The 21,812-nt window shown below is 40.5% G+C and overlaps 2 protein-coding genes across 5 annotated transcripts; one reads left to right on the top strand and one right to left on the bottom strand.

The window, feature by feature from the left end:
- Window positions 1-361: 361 nt before the first annotated feature.
- Window positions 362-11,598, top strand: LOC109628511 (palmitoyltransferase ZDHHC23-A). 3 transcript variants are annotated; one of them, XM_069539628.1, is made up of 9 exons: window positions 1,344-1,498; window positions 2,138-2,749; window positions 3,391-3,558; window positions 4,091-4,328; window positions 10,556-10,695; window positions 10,784-10,863; window positions 10,960-11,073; window positions 11,179-11,280; window positions 11,385-11,541. In XM_069539628.1, exons 1-9 carry the CDS (start codon window positions 1,380-1,382, stop codon window positions 11,402-11,404), a joined length of 1,593 nt encoding a protein of 530 aa, XP_069395729.1. In that variant the 5' UTR covers window positions 1,344-1,379; the 3' UTR covers window positions 11,405-11,541. The 3 variants fall into 3 exon arrangements, with proteins under 3 accessions (XP_069395728.1, XP_069395729.1, XP_019941182.1); XM_020085623.2 differs by lacking the exons at window positions 1,344-1,498; window positions 2,138-2,749; window positions 3,391-3,558; window positions 4,091-4,328 and adding an exon at window positions 9,802-9,977 and having other exon boundaries at window positions 11,385-11,598; XM_069539627.1 differs by lacking the exons at window positions 10,556-10,695; window positions 10,784-10,863; window positions 10,960-11,073; window positions 11,179-11,280; window positions 11,385-11,541 and adding an exon at window positions 362-498 and having other exon boundaries at window positions 4,091-4,503.
- An 893-nt stretch (window positions 11,599-12,491) lies between these two features.
- On the bottom strand, window positions 12,492-21,431 carry LOC109628599 (zinc finger Y-chromosomal protein 1). Of its 2 annotated transcripts, XM_020085774.2 has the most exons (8): window positions 20,572-21,431; window positions 18,568-18,664; window positions 17,989-18,303; window positions 16,872-17,021; window positions 16,600-16,728; window positions 16,371-16,505; window positions 16,081-16,224; window positions 12,492-15,323 (listed from the first exon to the last, which is right to left on the bottom strand). In XM_020085774.2, exons 2-8 carry the CDS (start codon window positions 18,632-18,634, stop codon window positions 14,023-14,025), a joined length of 2,241 nt encoding a protein of 746 aa, XP_019941333.1. In that variant the 5' UTR covers window positions 18,635-18,664; window positions 20,572-21,431; the 3' UTR covers window positions 12,492-14,022. The 2 variants fall into 2 exon arrangements, with proteins under 2 accessions (XP_019941333.1, XP_019941335.1); XM_020085776.2 differs by lacking the exon at window positions 16,371-16,505.
- Between the last annotated feature and the right edge of the window lie 381 nt (window positions 21,432-21,812).

The following is a 21,812-nucleotide window of genomic DNA, read 5'->3' as shown; positions in this document are numbered from 1 at the left end:
CCCCCTCAGCTGTGGGTAGAGGTATGAAAGACTCTCTGGCTCTCTGCTGAGGCAGCACCTATAATAACCAAGCGTGCCAGAATTAAAGCCTTAAAAACTAACTGACACAAGCTGGAACGCAGAAGAAGGCTGAGTTTACTTGAGAACGACTTTTGAATTATTCAAAGAAATGTGAGGACGGTACAGTCGTCTTTGGACCAGTCCGCCAGCAGATGCAACACAATATCAAACCACTTGTCAGGAGGAATCCAACTTGCCTTCAGTTGGGACACTTCCACCGAGGGAATCCAAGAAAAGAAAACCATCTCACTGCACTGATTCGGTGTCGCCGCAGCACCACCAGAGCAGAAAGCTGCAAATTCAATTCCTTTTTCAACACAAATGACTGATGAAAAACCAGGAAGCTATTTTCATTGGTGACGAGGGCTCATCTTCTTGATATATTTTTTTCAGCCTGTATGTATTGATGCTTCTGTATTTTGGTTGCAGAGACAAAAGGTAAGTCAACACAGCAATGATCTATCTCGGTTTTATGGAGTTGTCCTTTCCTTTTAATTCAGGTAGAATTTTTAAATAGAGTGTGGCTAACGATGATTATACAGTTTGTAAAAAGTCATGTAAAAACTGTTTGAATTATGAAACTAAAACAAAGAAATAACAGATGACTGAAATGATATATTCTCTCAGTTTAGATATTTATCTCTTATTACTCCTGAGTAGATAAAGGTCAGGATCTGCACAAGAACCCAATAAACCAGACTAAAATAATAATAACACAGACAATAACTCAAGTTCATCTCTGAGTGTTCAGGACCTGGGGTTGCTGGCCCAGATAGTTTGTCCCTGTGGACACGGTGGCCTTGTTTCAATAAATTACAATTTGAAGCTCTTGGGGATGAAGCAGAACTGAGAATCTTCTGATTATAGAAATTATTAATATTTTTATATAATGTATTACGGGTGCAGGTTCAGTCCAGTATAATGTAATTCTTTTCTGTGGTTTTATAAATGTCAAATAAAATGTGTTGCTTTTAATTGATTAGTGTTCATTATATCATTATAGCCAGTAAAATAGACATTGCTGCCAATTCAGATGTGTTTCCTTTTCTTTCTAATTCTTGACACTATTAAAGTCAGAGTCTGTCATTTAACGTTAACTCTCTATAATTACAATAATTGCTCCTATATATATATATATATATATATATATATATATATATATATATATATGTGTATATATAAGCTTTTTCCAGAGTTGAAGATCGTGTGTGTGTGTTTTTGTGTTATTGATTCTGGCAGTACATTTCTATAGATATGTTCCCAATATGTTTGCTTTGCTCCAGAGAACAAAGTTGCCCTGTGAACTTCAGGAAGCCATAATGAAATGGGAGAAGCTAAAGCCTCCGGAGCCAGATGATCCCATGTGCTGCTGCGAGTGTGATATCTACCAGTACGGATGCTGCTGTGACTGTGAAGATCTGGACGAGGCCTTTAACAGGTTAGAAGACGCATGTCCTTTAATGAGACACAGAAGGGTGACACGATGATTTCCAGACATCAAATACAATTCAAAAGCAATTTCCAATATCATATTTTAGCCATAATTGTTCCAAAAGCTAAAAAATACTTGTTGAATTTAGAATCAAACCATGAAAATAATCATGCATAACAGATAAGTGACAGCATCAGTTGCAGCGGATCAGTTTACAGCACCACAGAGAACATTGCAAACAGGAGCTAAAATATTCTTTGGGATAATGGGGGGGTCACATATCTCTGACTCGGTTATTTTGGGCATCAAGGGCGGAACATTTTGTGAACCTCTGCTCACCTCTGCTTGACAACTCCATGTTGCAATGTATTTCATTTAATATTAATATTATCCATTTATTTATCTTTTTACCGTTTATTTAAATGTAAACATGTGTGACATCACACCAAAGCACAATATTAAAATTACAGGATCTGACCCTTAAGAATAAGAAAACAACTTATGTGATTTTCCTCATATCATATATCATTAGTTTGATCAATGAAAACAGAAAGTGTATTGAGTGTATTAGCATCATTCCTTCAGAACTTTTTAAAACTTTTTTACAAGTGTTTGTAACTTACTGCCTGAATGTGTGAGCTGCAGGTGGCTGAAACACAAACCACCTCACAGCGGGTGTCAGTCTCCTGTTCTCGGGGCTCTGATTGACAACCTGGAGATCTCCATGATCCCGGCCCTGGTGCTGCTTCCTCTCCTGCTCCGGGCCGCAGCGCTGCACTACCTGCTGGGCATCATCATCCTGACAGCTCTGCCCAGTCTGGTCCTCTGGTACTACTACGCCACGCACCGCAAGAGGAGACGCACCCTCTTCTTCCTCACTCTGGCGCTGTACTCTCTGGCCTACATGTATTACCTCTTCATCACAGAGATTCTACCACGTGGGGACGTCAGCCAGCTGCAGGTGTGCACTGTGACTGCTGGGATGATTCTCACCATTGGATCTCTGATTCACACCAAGAGAGGCCCAGGGTTTGTCATCACCTCCCTATTTCAATCACACAGCCAGGGTGAGGAGGTTAACAAGGACTCTACACATCTGAATGGATCCTTCCAATCAGCGGCCTCCTCCTCCTCTCCTCCTGCCCTGACAGAACACTGGAGCAGATGCTCTGTGTGCAAAACAATGCGACCCCCGCGGGCCGGACACTGTCGAACCTGTGGCTCCTGCGTCAAGCGTCTGGACCACCACTGTGTCTGGTGGGTTGGATTTAACATTTCTATTATGTGGCCTGTGAATCAGTTATACTTCTCTGAATTGTACATTCACACCAGGTCATGGAAGTGAACACTGAATCATGATAGATTAGATAACTGCCCTGTAATTACACAAAAACATTCATATCTTCAGCAAAGTTTCCTTGAGCTCCACCTGGGGTCTATCTGTGCGTGGTTTTCCTCCACAGCAACCAGGAAGACGCTTTATCAGACACTTTCCAGAACTGCACACTGCCAAGAACATTAAAGATGATGATGTCAGTTTTACAAATCTTTTGATACCTCATACACAATTGCTGAATTGTTTCCTTGTCTGCAATAGACTTATAACCTAAAAGACAAAAAAATAAAATGTATACATGACGTTAATCTTCCTGTTTATTATTCACATTCACTATATAGATAGAAACTCCAGAACCAACCATGATATACTGTGAGTATACTGAATCTATTACCACCAAAACTGACCAACCAGGAAATATTCAAAAGTCTTTCAAATGTAAACTTCAAATATTACGTCAACTTACGACAGGTATATGGAGCCAAAATATCCAGGTCAGCTTGGGTCTCAGATCCGTTGTCTTGTGTGTCTGTGTTTGTGTGTTTGTGTTGAGGTGTTGCAGGATAAACAGCTGTGTTGGACAAGCAAACCACCGCAGTTTCCTGCTGACCCTCTCGGTGTTCGTGCTGACCTCTCTGTATGGGATCAGTTTGGTGCTTTGCAGCATCTGTCCTCAGCAGTATGTCATGACGGCTCTCTTCTACTGCCCCGGTGTCTACAGCCAGTCCAGGTACAGCATTCTATATATCATAAATACATGTTTATATATTATATGTTCGGTCTCATCCCAACAACAACATCAGAATTCCACATTGAAAAGTTCAACAAATTAATACAAACACACTTGTTGCTATTCGATAATAGTTATGATCAATAGCAGCTTTGCAATGAATATTATTAGAATTTGTAAGGACATATATTCTACTGCCTCGTCTTTGATACACTAATGTATTAGAGTCATTTATATTTTGTTGTATGAAACAATTAAAATTTGATTCTATTTGGAAATGATTGACTGATCACTTTTTATAGATGTCCATGTTTTAATTAATAATTAATTTAAAACAAGTCAGAGCCTTTGGTCAAGTATTTTTTCTTTTTAATCTTTTATAAATATTCTTTATTATTATTTCATAATCTTTCCTCTCTTTATATCCAATGAAAATTGGTCAATAGTTGACTTGTGAAAAACATTTGCTTAAAACACAATACGTACATTTTATTACTGTAGTCTTGCAATCATCGTTTCTTTGTCTTCACAGCACAGCACTTTGCTTCACGTGTGCGTGGTACAGCAGCATTGTTACAGGTGGACTGCTTTACCTGTTAGTTGTGCAGGTTATAAATATCAGCTTCAACGTGACGGAGCGGGAGGCTCAGCTGGCTCTGAGGAACAAAACGGGCCAGAGCCGCCTGTGGGGACTCGTCATCGACACAGGAGAGTATTCTCGTGGCTTCTGTCAGAACTGGGTTGAGTTCCTCACCATGACAGATGCTTCAGTTTCCCCTCGCTCCAGCCTCACTGACTTGGTCTAGTTTCACTTTATATTTCCTCATGATCACAGACTGTTAATGCAGCATGTGTGAAGAATTTCATCTCCAGGATTTCCTTGGATTTATCAGCTGATGACTTCCAATGATCACTGCATTCCACCCTCTTAAATATCAAACATCACAAACTGTCTTTAATTCGGAAATAAGTTGAGGGGGATTATTCAAGTGTTAGCTATTTAAAAAAGTTAACACTACATGTTTTGGAGTCGGTAATGGAATTGTCTCTTTATGAAATGAAGCTGAACATATCTTATGCTGTCTGACTGGTTTCTACATATTTTTGACAACTTGTCTGTTAGAAAATGAAACAGTAAAATAATAAAAAATATTGCAGTAAATGAGGTGTGAGTCCGTCAGTCCGCCCAGTGGAGACGATGGGTATACTTCATATCCCTTCCTGTCACTCCCACATGGTTGGTGGGAGTAGAGTCGTAACTTCCTGGAGCGGTTTCGTCCTCACTGTACGACTGATACAATCTGCTTTTATTTACTTAATTTTTCTCTGCACTCCCTTAATCTAATGGTGTTTGTTCCATCGCTGTCTTATAGTATGAGTGCTCCTTCTACACTGCCCAGACCTACAAGTTTAAAGACATGCAGGAGCTGCTTATATAAATAATCAACTGCAGATACTATTTATTCATAATAGGATGAACGCAAAAATCCTGCCCATTGTAATATGTGATATTTAAATTTCTGCTACAATAATTATACTGCAAACTAAACCGTACTTTTCTGCACAGGGACATGCACAAACATTTGTGGGGCCAGGAGCTCAAGTGAGAAAAAGGGCACTTCAATTATTTATTAAAAAAAAGTTTTAGAACAAAAAGTTGAACATCATTATGTTCTGTCTCTGTCTCATGGATGCAGAGTCGTACGTGTCACGAAGCATCTAAGCATCAAGAAATGTCCACAGCTCTAGTGCTCAGCACTGTGCAAGAGACATGGAGGGATGGAGGGTAGAGACTAGTCCAATCTCCCGACCTGATATCTGGATTTTTTATTTAATCAATATACTTGTTGACAGGGAAGCTGTGCACAAACAGGAGTAAAATATTCATTGATTTGAAAAAAGAAGCACCCCAGGAAAACGGCACTTTCTCTCAAGGAAGAAAAGGTGCAGGAGCTCAAGCCTTCTTTGATATCTATGCGTCTTGCATGCTTCTGCAATGTCTGCAGTTTCCCTGCACACACTGTCCATTATTTCCCATTATTAGCTATCTTAATGCACATCTTGGGGAGAGCAATCGATCAAACTGTTAAAATCAATAAATGTCCTCCATTTAAAATCACTCAACTCAAAGGTTTACATGGTGTCTCCACTCCCCCATACTCTCCTGCTGGTGGCTCCAGAGTTAATTTTTGGTGCCACCCTCAGGACAATCAGTGCATTTCACCCAGCAGTGCTCTCTGGATGTACATTTGTTTTAAAGAGGTCATATGATCTGTGTAATTAGTGTTGTATGACTTCACTATACACTCGATGAGATGCAGCTTAATGACAACATTGTGATCTATAATGAAATAAACTGGAAACAGTAATTTAGACCCCATGAATTATAACTCAGTGAGTCATAGTGCCTCCTCTGGGCTTAACCATACATTTATATAATAATAACACAGTTATTAGGGTCTCAGGGGGGCTGCATGTAGTCAATCCCAGCTGATAGAGGTGGGCTAAACCCTGGCCAGGTCACCAGTGTAAGTATTATGTTTCATGCTGGAGTGAATTTAGTGTAACTGCTACTGCTAATATTTGGAGCCATTGTTTGGATTCAGATGTCGTGTACTCTTGTTTTTATTTCTCTTGTTTGTGATGGCAGTTTTCCAAGGTGCTACACAAATGAAGTTTTATATATTAAAGGTCCAGTGTGTAAGATTTAGGTGAAAGGGATCTATTGGCAGAAACTGAACATAAAATAATCTTAGCAACATTCTCATCAGTGTGTTTCATTTAAATTGTATGAATTCTTGTTTCTTTACCCTAGAATTGCCCCTTTATATTTAAATACTTTATATTTAGATCGGAAGGGGGTCTCTCTACAGAGGCCACCATGTTTTTTACAGTCTTCCAGACTGGACAAACTGAATACCTTTTCATAAAAATTGAAGTCTACCACAGGTTTTTTATGTTTGGAAGGGGAGGGTAAGGTGAGGGGTATTCAGCTGTAACATGCACATTCACCACTAAATTATATAAACTGGACCTTAAAGTATTACTATTAGTTTATATTATTTCATGCATGTTGTATTCAGTGCCACAGATACAGGTGTTGGTTTATCTCAGAGGTACGTGTCAGATATAAAAATCTGCAAGTCTTCTCTCTCTTCTTAATTCTGTAATAGAGATGTTCTAGAGATAAAACATATTCTGTCATTATTATTCCCCATGTGAATAACCTACAGCCAAATGTGATGATAATGTCTGGTTAGTTTTTAGAATTTAGTGGTAAAGCCTAAAGAATGTGTGACATCAGTTTTTCTCTCCAATGCTTTGGTTCACTACAACACAAAGCAACAACCACTGGTGATACTGCAATGAAATGTGGTATGCACATATATCAGATTACGGATAATCTTGGTGAATATTTAATTTTGAGTCTCAAATTCAATAAAAAAAAATTCTCCTTTCCAACACATTTGTCTGCGACTATCTTGAAAACTATGAACTCAATGATGTCTCCGTGGCTCTGCTTGTTTTTGCAAAGCATTTCTGATGATCATCAACATGACGTTTAACACATAGCTCAAGAGTAAACACATCCATGAACTGTCCTCTAGCGCCACCCTCAGGCCAACATAAAATCTTAACAACAACATGGCTTCACCAGCAGATTCAGCAAATTAAACTATAAACTCTATATGTTATGCCACCCTGAGGCTAAACTACTTTTTTTTAGCTTCACTGGTAGAGCTGTAAGGATATATTATTACATGTCATGTCATATTTATATGTGTTCATGTGTGTGTGTGTGTGTGTGTGTGTGTGTGTGTGTGTGTGTGTGTGTGTGTGTATGTGTGTGTGTGCGATTGCTGTGGGCAATGAGTTTTTAATGAAATATTCAGTCCAATTTTCCCTGTAATGATTTATAGTGTTATTTACAGTTAAATCAGGTCAAATGAACATTTCTGTTATTTATAAATGTTTAAAGTGGGTTGAGTCATACCTGTTTTCCATGTGCTGAGGCAAATAAAATGTTTCAAGATTGATTCCACTATCATTCAGGTTACATCATTATCTCCACATTGGACGTTGTTTTTTTCACCCCTGGAATTTGGTGCATAAATTCAATTTAAGAGAATTGTTGGGCCTTAGCGGAGGCTTGTGCTCTGCTGAGTGCTATTCTTGCAGTGGCGAATCAGGGCTTTTTCTAAATTAGGGTCAATAAAGGGGGCCACAATTTACATATGTTCCTAATTCAGTAAGATGTATATTAAAGTTGTTCCTTGTTCGTTGTTAGTGCAACTAGACTTTAATTTGAAAATTGTTCCAAACACATTGTCATTTAATCATTTTGACACCATGGTATGAACTCATTTCCACCCAACATGAGCTATTCACTTTCTGACAGGCTTACCTGTTGGAACCGGCAAGGTATGTTGGAGGAATCTTTGTACTGTGGCATGTGTCTGCCTGTGCTGGTCTGATTCCAGCTCATTACACTAATTCATCTCATCAGCACTCCTACTTCAGGATTCATTTTTCCAAGTGTGCAGCAGAGAAAAGATCCTGCAGAAAGTCCAGAACTCAACGTCATTACCATGCTCCTTAAAACTGACAATGATCAGAAAAACACGCAAATCTGTATATATTAAAAATATTTTTCCACTTCTTTAGATTACAGTTTAATGAAGGTCCCTTATCTTTACAGGAAATTCCATTCAAAATCTTGCTTGAGTCAAAGTTAAAATCCAAAAGTGTTGATTTGCATTAAACTATACTTAGTTTGAAAAGTTACTCGTTGGGAAGAATTCATCATGTAGGTGTTTGTCACATGGGAAAACCATATAACATAAGTGATTTTTCTTTAGCATCTGCTGCAATCCACTGCATAAATGTACCAAATATCTGTATCTATAATATGTATTTTCTACATTACAAAATTTTTACAATGCATTATGCTAAATGTTCACATTGTGTTTTTCATAACTTAAAAAAATCAATATGGTGAAGGAATTAGTCCACTGACCAATCAGGGCCGAGACTCAGTCGTTAATTAAATGACAATGCAAGGCTTCACTGATATGACAGAGTCTGTACTATTCTTGTATCAAACTATATACTCTGCATACATTTTTTTGAACACTAAAATCTAAAATCTTTGAGTTCAACTGAATATTTCTACCAAATTCAAAGAAATACCCTCAAGGTGTTCTTGAGATATTGTGTTCACAAAAATGGCTGTTGCTGACGTGGAGGTAAATCAATATATACAGTAGGGAAAGGCTGGCTTAGGGATCAGAGTATACCCTGCAAGTACTTTTACTTTAAATACTTAAAGTATATTAAAAAGTAAGAACTTGTACTTGGTACTTACTGATTTGTGTCTATTTATTTGTACTTTGACTTAAAATAAATGTTTGAGTACATTCTCCACCACTACAAAGTAGCCTTACATGATATTTACCAGCAAAATTGGAATTATTATTCTTGTGGTTGATTGAATCAATTGTGCTACTTCTGCTAATGAAAATCATGTGACGTGACAGTTACCAGGAGAGAGTGTGAGATTGTTGACCTTGGAAACAGCTGTTTTGTTCGTTCTCTTAGTTACGGCTTCATACAGAGTAAATCATCATGTTCCTTCCGACCAGTAATTGCAAGTTGAATGATGAGTTGAAAGTATTTATTGACGTTAAACTTATAGAGGAGACGTAGATTATGTGGTGCTGCATGAATCCAATCTGCATGTGCATTTGTGTTGTCTCATGTTTTACTATGGCAACTGCTGACGGATGGATTTAATTCTGTGCTCTCGGCCACAGAAAATACTGGAGGGCAGCGGAAGCTTTGTTCCTGTTTAGATTCCTGTTCTGTTTAAGCTTTTGCTACGCGTGGGAAGCTGCGTAATGAAATGCCATTATCAAATACTGTGCTTTCCAATTCAAACTGCATGACAGACAGGATATAATATCTATCCACTGTTGTTGAGTGTATGTAGACTCTTGGCAAGTTTCTCCTGCCGGTTGTCGACTGTCACGAAATCACCCTCTCACATGATTGATTTCATTCTGCCCTGGCAGGACTAAAAAGCTTAGCTTGTGGCTGTGGAACTGTTAGTGGGTTTCTCTGAAGCTTGTTTGAACCCATCCCAGCTCCAGGGTCTTTATGTATGTGTGCGTGTGCGATTGTGTGCGCGCTCACTGGGAGGGAAAGGGGTATCTCGTGCTCTACTATATAAAGGGTCGTTGTGCAGAACCTCAGCAACAAGCCTCCAGATCTTCACCCGCTCTCTCCTCCATCATCACTGCTGCAGCCGACTCTGCTCCTCTGTGACGATGACTTCCCTGCTGACTGTGCTGGGCACTGTGCTCTGCTTCCTGGCGGTTTCCTCTGAGATCATGCCACAGGCAGACTTCAATCTGCAGGGGGTAAGACACATAACTGAGTAAACATAGTCATATGTAGTTTAACTGTGCATGTATATAATTCCTTTTGCTTCTCACAACTGCAGCCTGAGCATCTGGCAAAGGCTTTTGTAGCCTCCTTTAGGAAGCGGGTGTCACATTAAGTTATTTAATGATAAGCATTGAATTTGCTTCTATAAATAAAATCTCCAACCTCCAACAAGGAGGTTATGTTTTCACTCCTGTCAGTTTGTAAAAATACTAAGTCATATAAATAAATATGGGTCATGGAAATAGAAATAATTAAAAGTTTATATTTATTGAATTAAAAATCCAGATCTACTGCAGTGGCAGTGGTATAAACTCTACAGAGCACCATTCTAATTTAACTTTGATTGATGTTGTAAAGATGTGAAAATTTCCTGGCTATTTTTTTTTACATTCAACAACTATGTACTTGAATGAGTTGTGTGGCATCATTTTTTTAATGACTAGGATTTGTGGAAAAAACCAAGATGTGAGGAATTTACTTTTCTAAACCTACCACCACATTCTTAGCATTCTCTTTATTTCTGCTATGTCTGCCTTATGTGTGACCACAGATGGCAGGAAAGTGGTACCTGATTGGATTTGCCACCAACGCCCAGTGGTTTACCGTCCGCAGAGCCAGCATGAAGATGGGCACAGCCGTGTTCACCCCTACTGCCGATGGGGACCTGGACATGTCCTACGCCAGTCTCACGTGAGTGCAAGACGACGGACAGGGAGGAAGAAAGAAAACAAAGATCAGTGATGAAACCGCTGATCATGTTTTAATGGTGTCATTGCAGCCCCGATGGCTCTTGTTGGAGAATGAGCGGCCTGGCGAAAAGGACTGACGTGCCTGGAAGGTTCAGATACACCAGTGAGAGTGAGTGAACACAAACACAAAGAGGCAGGCAACAGTCACAATTAAACCATTCCCAATCTTCTGGTTTACATCATGTATATTCCTCCCCTCTGTCAGGCTGGGAGAATGACAACGACATGCGTATGGTTGATGTCAAGTACGACGAGTACGCTCTGACTCACACCATCAAGACCAAGGGAAGCGATATCACCATTGTCAACAAGCTATATGGTAAAGTTATCAGCATCTGCCCTGATGCCACAGTCTGGCCAGTCAATGTAAGTGTGTGCAGCAGCTCAGCACAGCATGTAAATCAATACAACACTGTTTTGACAGGTCGTGGAGTTGACCTCAGCCCAGATCTGCTTGAGAAGTTCAGGCAGTTCTCCTTGGAGACCGGCATCCTGCCTGGAAACGTTGCTTTCCTGCCAAGAAACGGTACTTAAAGTTAATGGAGACATTTGATATAAAATAATCTATAAACAAGACTGATCTTAAGCACTATTCAAATGAACTCTTTTATTTTTTCTTTCTTTCTTTAGGGGAGTGTCCACCGGCTTAGCTCTCTGCCTCGGTCATCGTATGTCAGCGTTGCTGAAGACGTTTACCATTGTTGTGAATACTATAATCAATCAAAGTCAATGCCAAAGGTTTTGACCAAATATTTTTTCCAGTTGATTAAATTTGCTCTTTAAAATGTATTAAGAAGTGAGTAAACCTGATGAAAAACTAAAAAATGCTCTGCTTTTAATTGTATTTGATAGTTTGTTGCCTTTGTTTTCTTGACAAAACAAAGGCTACCACAGGTTCTTTTTCATGTTTGGAAGGAGAGGGTGAGGTGAGGGGTGTTCAGCTGCAACATGCAATTTCAACACTAGATATCACAAAATTCTACACAATGTACCTTTAAAGATTACACCACTGGAGTTGTCGCCTGCATCAGAGGGTTTTTCAGTCAAGGATCCCCTCTTGAATCTCCGTTGGAAACATTTTGAATAGCCTGTTTCTGCTTTTCAAAATGTTTCCTCCAACAAAGAATTCAAAAAACTATGGAAACTTTTCACAGACCCCCTGCGCTCTGCAGACCCCCATTTGAGAAGCACTGGCCTACATCTCTGAAAAGTCCATTAGTCCTCAGTATGTGTGCACTGGAGGCTTAAAGTTTCCACATCACACTTGGCTGCAAGTTGGATAATGAAGCAAAGCGTATATCACAAACCATGCTTATAAATACTAATGGTTCCCTGTGGGGTTTTTGTCCTCAACTTGTGCTGTGGAAAGGTTTTTTTTCCATGTGTGGTTGGCCATTTTGTTATGTCACAAAGACAAATATGCATGCACATCATGATACCCATTCACAGTGGTTTTATACTCTATTCTAATGCTATTCCACTGATGAACAGGAAACAGTAATGCACAGAGATGGAGTGAGGCTCCAACAAGGTCGAGTCATAAGAACACTTGAAATATTTCATGTTCCAAACTTAAAAAACTTGGCTTTGCAAATGTTCTATGAAGAAGTAAGTTTATTTCAACTAACGGCCACACAGGGTTTTGGTAACACTTTTTTTCAGATGTCCACAGGGCACCTTTAAAAATCTGACTGAATCTAAGTTGGACCTAAAGTGAGCAAATAAAAGACAAAGGGCTAAAATACTTTGCTTTTATTAACTTTTTTTAACAAATACGTTGAAGTACATCCATAACAACACGGTTCAGATTTTGTTTTTATCAAGTGTTTACATCTACACGTTTTGTACAGATTTGTATACAAAACAATAATTTACGTCCCATAGAAGTCTAGTTACACTTAACTATACAACAACTTGTAAATGAAATAAATATAAAAACAGAAATGGTCACAGGTGATAACAAAAATATTTAAAAAGCCATTGTACAAGTAGACCACCAGCACCTGTCTTCTGAAGTTGCACCTTAAAAAGAAAAATTACGTACGTTTTCCCTTTCTACCGGCAAAAGTACATCTGTGTTGGCGAAAAGAAAGTTCAGTTCATGGTTTCATAACACAAGCACCAGATATGCTGTATGATTCCTATTGAGGCCAGGACACTGATGCCAAATTCCATTAATCAAGTCTAATATTGGATCATACTGATGCTTATAGATTATGCTTTTTTTCAGTGAGTTAATAGATATAATCAATTCAAACAAGTTTGTTCATAGATAAAAGAACCCTTCCGTTGGAACAGCTCGTCATCAGTAATATTGAAACTAACATTTTTCATCACAATTTTTTTTTTTTCAAATGAATAGGATTTCTGTCTCCAGGCAACATCTCAGTCAGTGCTTCCTCTGCTGCTTTGGGCACTTGTTGGGAACAACCTACAGTATGACTACTGTCTTAAAAAGAGAAACAACCAACAAGTGTGTGATAATCTAGTTAGTGATCGGATCACGATACAGGTGCATTAGCAACACACCATGATGCCTCCACTACTTCGCTCTGTATTTTGTGACTGCTCTTGACAAAAATAAAAACGATTGTTTCTTTTCTCTGGGTGCTGAATACAGCCGGCCATGTGTTTTTGTTAACACAACAAAAAGCATTATGTTACAGGGTGGTGGGGTCTGAGCACCGGAAGAACAACAGATGTTTTTTGTCACTCACACTCTCTCGCGCACACACACACACACACTCATAGTTACATACATGACTTGATTACTGCATTTATAAATGATCTTTACCAAGATGGCAAGTGCTACTGTGAACAGGTTGCTAATCCTTACTGCTGTGTTTAGTACTTTTTTTTTTTATGACGCAAACTACACTTCTGTTTTGAGACAAATAATTAGGACCATTGTGACTGAGAACTGATTGCTGCCTGCAAAAATCATAATGTGTATCTACAGAGACATTTGCACAATCTGCCATGCACACTGTCACCGGCAAAGGGACATGCAGTTAAAAGTGCAAGTCTACAGAGGGGTTCTTTTGCTACCTCTGACTGAGCATTAATGTTATGTACATGTGTATACATCTCTGAACAAACATTAGGCTGAGGATCAGAAAGGAGCAAAACAACAGAGCGGACTAAGTGCAGCACACACATACACATTATTTCAATGTGAAAGGTGTTGTGCTGAGGGTGCAGTGATTGGGGTGTGATAGTTGCTTCAACATTGTTCTGTTTTGTGGCACAGTATTTGGCTCGGTCAGAGTCACTCTGCCTTCACTACGTCCTTGTGGTGGCGCATGATATGCTGGTTCTTCTCCGATGGTCGTCGGAAGCCTTTCGAGCAGATCTCACAGCGGTGTGGATAGTCTTTCGTGTGAATGGAAATCACGTGTCGCTTGAAACCCGAGGCGTCCCCGGTGCTGTAGTCACAGTACTGGCACTGGTAAATTCTCCTTTCCTTCTGACCTTTGCCAATAACTACAGTCACACTGCTGGCTAAACTGGCTGCACTGACTCTAGTAGCAGGGCTGGGGCCACTTGAGCTGCTAGGTGCAGACTTTTTAGGAGACACAACAGGAGTGTGCGTCTCTGTCCTCTTACCCTCACTCTTTTCAGGAGAGGCCTGTTGCTCCTTTGTGTGGACAGACAAGATATGGCGACTGAGAACAAAAGGGTCTGCAATTTTAAAGTTGCAATGCCGGCACTGGTGGAGTTTCTTGGTGCGGTGAGCTACTGAGTGCTTCTTCAGTTCAGATGGTCGGTGAAAGCCTTTCCCACAGACAGCACATTTGTGTGGATAGTCCTTGGTGTGAACAGATATGATATGGCGTTTCAGGTCACTGGAGTTGGAACTTTTGTGATCACAGTGGGCACAATGGTGGGTCTTATTCTCCTCGTGTGTTAGTCCATGCTGCATTAACTCCTCTTCCTCAGCAAAGGTCTGGAAACAGCGCTCACATTTGTATGGCATCTCCTTGCTATGCTTAGTTTTGATGTGTGTCTTGAGATTGGAGGAATCAGCCGACTTGTAGTCACAGTACAGGCAGGAGTAAGGCTTCTCGCCAGTGTGCGTGCGCATGTGTTTCTTCAATTCTGAGGGGTGTCGAAAGCCCTTTCCACATTCCACACAGATGTGAGGGAAACTTTTACTGTGAACAGCCAACAAGTGCCGATTGAGTAGTCCTTGCTCAGCAGTTTCATAGTCACAGAACTTGCATTTATGCATCTTAGTGGGAGGTGGAGGTGGCTGACTCTTGGGCTCTCTGTGGTGGTGCTGCAGTCTGTGAGAGAATAGTGCCGCCTGCTGGTGGAACTCCTTGCCACACATTTCACACTCGAAAGGAGCCTTGCTGCTCAGGGCGTGCACCTCCATGTGGTTGTGAAGGCTGGCTTTCTTGTTAGTGGTGAAGTCACAGTCTGTACACTGGTACTTTTTCCTGGTCAAAACTTCCTGGTGATGATTCTTGGTGTGGCGTTTTAGGAAGCCTCGTGACTTGAACTTCTTACCACAAAGCATGCAGGGGTAAACTGTCAGAGGCTGACCGTATGGACCGATGATGATGGCTGGAGAGAACAATGACAAGAGGGAGAGGCAAGTGACTACATGGTCATAATTCTGTACAATAAACATTTTGTCATGTAGCTTATAACAGTATTAAAATTCTTCCATTCTTTAATTTCTAAATAAGTATGTTTATTCTAAATCCTTTACTAATAACCCCAATTTCAAGAGGTGTCTGCAGCAACATTAATGTAAATAAAATGCCATATTCGATTGCTGTTTATACAACTCATACATTTCCTTCTGCTACAGCTTCACATTGAAAGCATTTAACTGGTGAGATGAGTTGACTTTGTATAGGATACAAACAAAGATCAACTGCTGCTTTAAGGCACAGAGAAGCTGGAGAGAAACAAGGTTAACATGATGTGCTCATACACTGCAACCTTGATAAATCCTTACACTGTACGTACAATGAATGGAAGACTATCGCTTTGAGGTTTTTTTCCTTGTATTAATAAATCCTGTGTGTGGTGAATTGTTTTGTTTTTCTTATACAGGAAAAATCATTTTGGACAATGATTTCATGAATTGAGTAATTATTATTAATCAATTATATAAAAATATTATAAACCTGTTCACAATGATTATAGTGCCCTTGTGTTTTCCTCTTAAATGCATCCTGTCCGTCACTGCTGAGCATGGCACCGCATCACTGTAGCAGTTAAAGGTCTTAAGTATGCTGTGATCAGAGAATTAATATTTACATGCTAAACTGGCCTGTGGAGGCAACTTCCATATCCTATGCGAGGCTCTTACCTGTCTGGACCTGACGAGGCTCCGACCGTCTCTGCTTCTTGTTGCGTTGTCTATTGATTTCGTCGACCCCGTCCGATTCATCGATGTGCAGGAGAGCACTGGCTGCACCGTTGCGGTTTTCACAACTTTCACTGTCTTCTGCACCTGTAAGAGTGACAGAATGTTTGTAAAACACAAAAATATACAAGAGCAGCACCTGTAAAGCTTAAAACCAACACACTCAGAGACGTGGCGGATGCACAGGCTTCCAGTGTTGTTTTAAAAGCAATTTAATAGACAAGGGTGCTGACCATAAGCAGCTGCCCAGGCCACAGGCATGAAGTCCTTTCTTAGAGACACGCTGTCATACGAGCGGTCGTGAGTTACTGGCTCTTCACCTCCTACCACCACCTCCATATATACCTCATCAGTCACCTTGGACCCACCTGCAGATGAGCCCAACAGGTACAAAACCACAAAATCTAGTGACGTTTAGTTTCATGACATGTCATCCCCACTCGTTAGACGCCGTCGACTCACCGTGGTTTCCTTGATTGTGATGAGAATCTCCAACAGACATGTAAACCATCTTCTCTCTGAGCGTTTGGCCTGAAGACTCTGTTAACCGCACACTCTCTGTGTCTCCATCGCTGATATCAACCGATTCTCCTACAGAATAAACACATCTTTTAAATTCTCCACTTTTAATTTCACAAGTATAATAAACAGGCACATCTTAGTGTATTTTGTATTTTATAATGAAGCATTAAATCAAATCCTAAAAAAAAAGTTGAAAGTTAACTGCAACTCACCCATGTCATCCTCCCCAGAATCAGCCTTGAAGATGTAGACCTTTATCACCTCCTGCCCATCCTCATCCTTCTCCACTTCCTGGTCCTCCACTGCTCCCTCCACTGTCACTTCTGTTCCATCCTCTGATACCATTTTACCAGCTTCGTCCACTGTGAAAGGACACACATCATATTTCATATAAGATTTAATTCAAGTGTGTTGGGTCTGCCAGCCAGAAGCTGGTGAGAACATAAATGCTTAATACCTCTACCGTATTTAAGCTACATTCAGTGAAGATGCAGCAGGACAATTTCAATATATCAATATATTTTATTATACTGATTGCAATGAATACTTCCCATAAACTGCAGATGAAATTAAACTTGGGTAGAAAAACCTAACATACTTTCATTCACACTTTACCAAATATATGCACCTCAGGTAGCAAAATAACTCAAGCTGTTTCGTACCAGCTTTAAAAATGCAACTTTTGAACTTTGGCAGTTTTTTGTCTGACCTGAATGCTTCAAATTTTAAGATCACTGCCATGACACATTACGTCCAAATCTATTTTAATGCAATATTAAAAAAATATATACATATTATTTATGCATTACCAATACAAAGTCTGAATAAGCCATGAAATGGCAATCCAACATTATTCATCACGAATAACATTGATTTATCAATATTGATTATTATTTATTTATTGCAGTCCATTTCCAGCACTGGCATAATGACTGACAATTTACAAAAACTAAACTAGCAAGATGTGTGTGGAATAACTTTCAAATCTGTGAAGATGATCCCCAAACAATCTGATATGTCAAAGGAAACCGGCAAATCAATGAGGAGTGCTTCCTGAGTTATTTTTACTGAAGCATCAAGGTCTCAAAATCGTGTTCAGGGCGGCCTTAGTATACTGATATATCCACATGGTAACACAAATAGAATGATGAGGAGACAGACTGTGGGTGTATAATTTGTATCGGGCTTGAATGTCTCTCAACCCACCTCGGAGGGTAATTTGAGCAATTACATTTTAATTTGTCTAAAAATGGATTTACACTAAACTTTTTTTAAGATCAGCCTGATATCCGATCCACCAATCTGTGTAATGCAGACTTGTAAACTTACATGATATCATTAGATAATCTCCACAGCCATCTTGGTCATCCTCCTGCTGCTCTGAGTCCAGCCCATCTTCAGGGATATCACCCATGGCAACACCTTCCTCCTCGCCCTCCAGAGCCATCACGCAGGTTTCTACAGCAACGTCTTCATCTTCATCGCAGTGCACATACTCAGACACCACATCTTCGACAGCATCCTGGATGACAAGCTCGTCTGGGGCAAACCTGTGAACTGCCATGCCTTCCCCGTCACCTTCCGACACCAACACAGTCTCTTGAAGCTCCACAACAAACTCCTGTCCGCCGGCACCACCTTCATCTGTGAAGAAGCAGTAGAAGCCAGTTAGCCAGAAAACAATCAAAAGCAATAGTTTGGTGTTGTGGATGTTTTAACTGTTACGTTAAATGTTGCTGATTTCCTACTGACATCGCGGCACAATGCAAACACATCAATTCAAACAATTTTACTTTAATGTTGAAGTTAACCATCTGACTTGTTGAAACACCACATTTTGGCAGAGGTTGCAAATACCTACAATCATTGAGTCCATAAAAACACAGTAATGCAAGCATTGTGACTTACCCGATCCGTGTAATATTATTTTAGGCTCTTCGGAATGTATTGCAAGCCTGGTGACATTCTCATCCATTGTCCTCGCACTGCATTTGTTACTGGACAGCTGAAAGCAGATGAGGAAATCTTAGATCTCAATAACCAAAGCAGGTGGAAGCAGTAAAAACATTAAAACCATCCAAACCCCAACAAAAAGCAGTCAACCGCTGATACAGTCACAACTTTAATAACACTAAATTAGTCTTTTACACATTTTAAAGTTTTGATCCTTGTGCTGTTTGTGTGACAAATGCGGACATCACACACAAAAAAAATCTAATTTGGGTTCATGTCTTGATTTTAAACTATTTGGATTTTAAAACATTGATAATAACATAACATTGAATGTTAAGCTACACAGAATCCAGTAGATTTCTTCTGAAGGTAAACCAGGGAAAGCTACAATGAGCCTGTTACCCTTTGCTTGTTGAAGAGAAACATTGTGTGTGTGGTTAATTTGATATGATAATGTGATTCACATGATGGGAGGAACACTGGACTGGTGTACAAAAAGGACAGCTTGAATATCACTACAATTAATACACAGCCATCTGTTAAGGACTGTTCAGGAGTAAATCCAGTATATTAAGACTTCTTGACTAAATAAAACTTGGTCCTACTCTTCAATACTTTATCTGGTCACAAGCAGGCACTTCTACGCTCTTCTAAACCATATTTAAATGACTCCTGAAGCCTTACTACATAACTCATGTTTTATCTGTTTTATATGCAATCACGCTTTATATTATATTGATTTAGTTGATGCATTTCACAAGATTATGTGAGAGGAGCTTCATTTGTTTTTATATTTTATTCACACCAACAAGAGTAGGTCACAAGATTTACAAAAAAAAGGTTGTGTAAAGAAATTAAAGACAGACTTTGACTAAGGGGAACCTCGCGATTCAATCAAGTTACTGATATTTGTGGTGTCAGCTTCTGTCTGCACAAAAGTGAAAGTGCTTGTGGCACAACAGCAATGACTGCATCTCTGCTTCAGCAACAAAACATCAACACTGGATTCATCATGAGGTGAAATCGTATGCGATAGAAGCCCGTGTCTCTCACACACACACCGGGGGTGTTGGGATGTAAACAGTGGCGTGGACGCTGCAGCCGGGGGTGCCATTAGAGTGTACCATCCCCCACCCCCAGGTAGAAAACAACGGTGTGTGCAGATGCGGCTCACACGCACCATGAGAGCATCAGTGTTCAGATACAAGCACTGAACACGGTGAAAACCTCGCGGGCGATCGGACTGACCCAGCGTTCCCATCCACGCTGCACTCAACATTGTGGAGGCAGATGAGACGATAAGCGGCAGTGTCTCCATCTGACCACTGGAGAAGCGTTAGCGCCGATCACAGGCAACGCAAAGTCCCGACTGTCACAGCCACAAAAACACGCTGAGCTCCAGCGGTTAAATACAAATAAAACACATACAGCGATATTACACGTGTGGAGAAACACTGAGGGTTTTATTGTGTCTACATTAGCGAGGCTAGCGGGAGGGGGCTAACAGCACGCTCCTTCGCAACCGCCGATTTTCATTTACACCAGCGTCCGCCATTTTGTTAGCTTAGTGTCTGGACGGATGCTAATTTTTCACGGTTGTAGAAAACGCTCCTCGGCGGAGATCTATCTGAACTGGGCTCGTGTTAAAGGCTACATCGCGCATTAAGCGTTACAATCGATTAGATGTGACATTAGCTGGGGACGAGTAGCGAACACAAAACGCCGTTTTACTCTGAGCGGGGCTGGCTAGCTAACCGGATAGGCCTGGATTACCAAATTACGGCCTCTATTCAGGCCCCGGGCCCGAGGAGAAAAGGCCCAACCCTCTGCGGCCTCTCAGCGACAATAGAGAAATAAATCAAAAGCCCACATGCATGCGATAACAAAGAGGCACGGACACGCACTAATGCAAACGTAGCTGTGCAAACTGGCTCCTTGGTAGTAAAATGAGCCGCGTACCGGATTTGTGCTGCAGGGATGGCCTCGGTCCGCTTCTCGGCTTTCCCAGGCCGCCTGGTTCCCCCAGACTCGGGCAGGATTCAGTCGGGAATTTTGTGTTATTTGGGCGGGCCGGAGAGGAGCAGAGAAGGAGGGGTTAGGGGTTGTTTCTGGAGCTCCGCTGAAAGCAAAGCGGGACGTGCGGAGCCAGCTTCTTGTCGTGCTACAGCCCCCCGCTCCTCCAGCTCCGAGGCCGCCGTCAGCACGACACGTCACAGCCCGAGAGCGGCAGGAAAATGCGGAAGGGTTTGCGGTGGAAGTCGCACCGGCAGGAACCAACAGGCCATGTTCCGAAGACACGCCGCTCAGACGGGCTGCGTGGAGACGAGCACCGCAGTGTTAATTAATGAGTTCATGTCCCCGAGGTTGGTGGAGCTAGTGATGGGGCGATGGCGGCTTCTGTTCCCCGCTCACTGCACACTCCTCTGCGGCGGTGGGGTGGTCAATCACAGGTGATTAAACTATGACCCCCCACTCCGAGAACATTAGACATTCAAAGTACCCTCCAGTTTATAATGGAAGCTCCAGTGTCATCTCCTGGGTTCATAAAACCATCTTTGTTCACGACCCCCCTCTGCTGAGGCTCAACATTTTCACATCTTAAGAAGAAGTCTTTTAATCAAGCCTGGGAATCAGTTTGACTGAATGAACAATAGATTGTGAAATCTGTAAAACCAGATTTACAGATAATAAAATAACCAAGTGTTAAATCAAAAAATGTAAGTGAAAATAAAAATAAATGTGTAAATTGAATTGTTAATGAAATAAAAAATATAAAGTATATACAGAGTAATGCAGAACCAGTGCCAAGCACTGAAACTAAAACTAAACAAAGTGGCAGCAAGTGGTAATGATAAAAGGAGAAGTTAATGGGAAAGTGCACATGATGTAAAAGTAATATATTATAACGTGAATAGTATCATCGCAAACATACACTAGTGTTTTCATTCCAGGTTTCAGAGATGCATCCTGTACTTTTACATAACTTTGTTTACCCTTTCAAACTGATATTACATTCACAGTGACTATAACTCACTATACATGTGTTTTACAACAGTGCTAACAGTATATGTAAAAAGGTTTGAATTAATGCCAGTTCTACACCCATGTTAGTTAGTATGGCTCCAGTATGATAATAAACAAAACACTGAGTGCTTTTACTCGAGATAATTCAAGTGCTTTTTGTTACCTCTAGCTTGAGC

This window comes from Paralichthys olivaceus, chromosome 15, assembly GCF_024713975.1.
Source record: "Paralichthys olivaceus isolate ysfri-2021 chromosome 15, ASM2471397v2, whole genome shotgun sequence".
Classification (NCBI taxonomy): domain Eukaryota; kingdom Metazoa; phylum Chordata; class Actinopteri; order Pleuronectiformes; family Paralichthyidae; genus Paralichthys; species Paralichthys olivaceus.
Note: the sequence above shows the minus strand (reverse complement) of the source record. Positions and strands in the feature narration are given on the sequence as shown.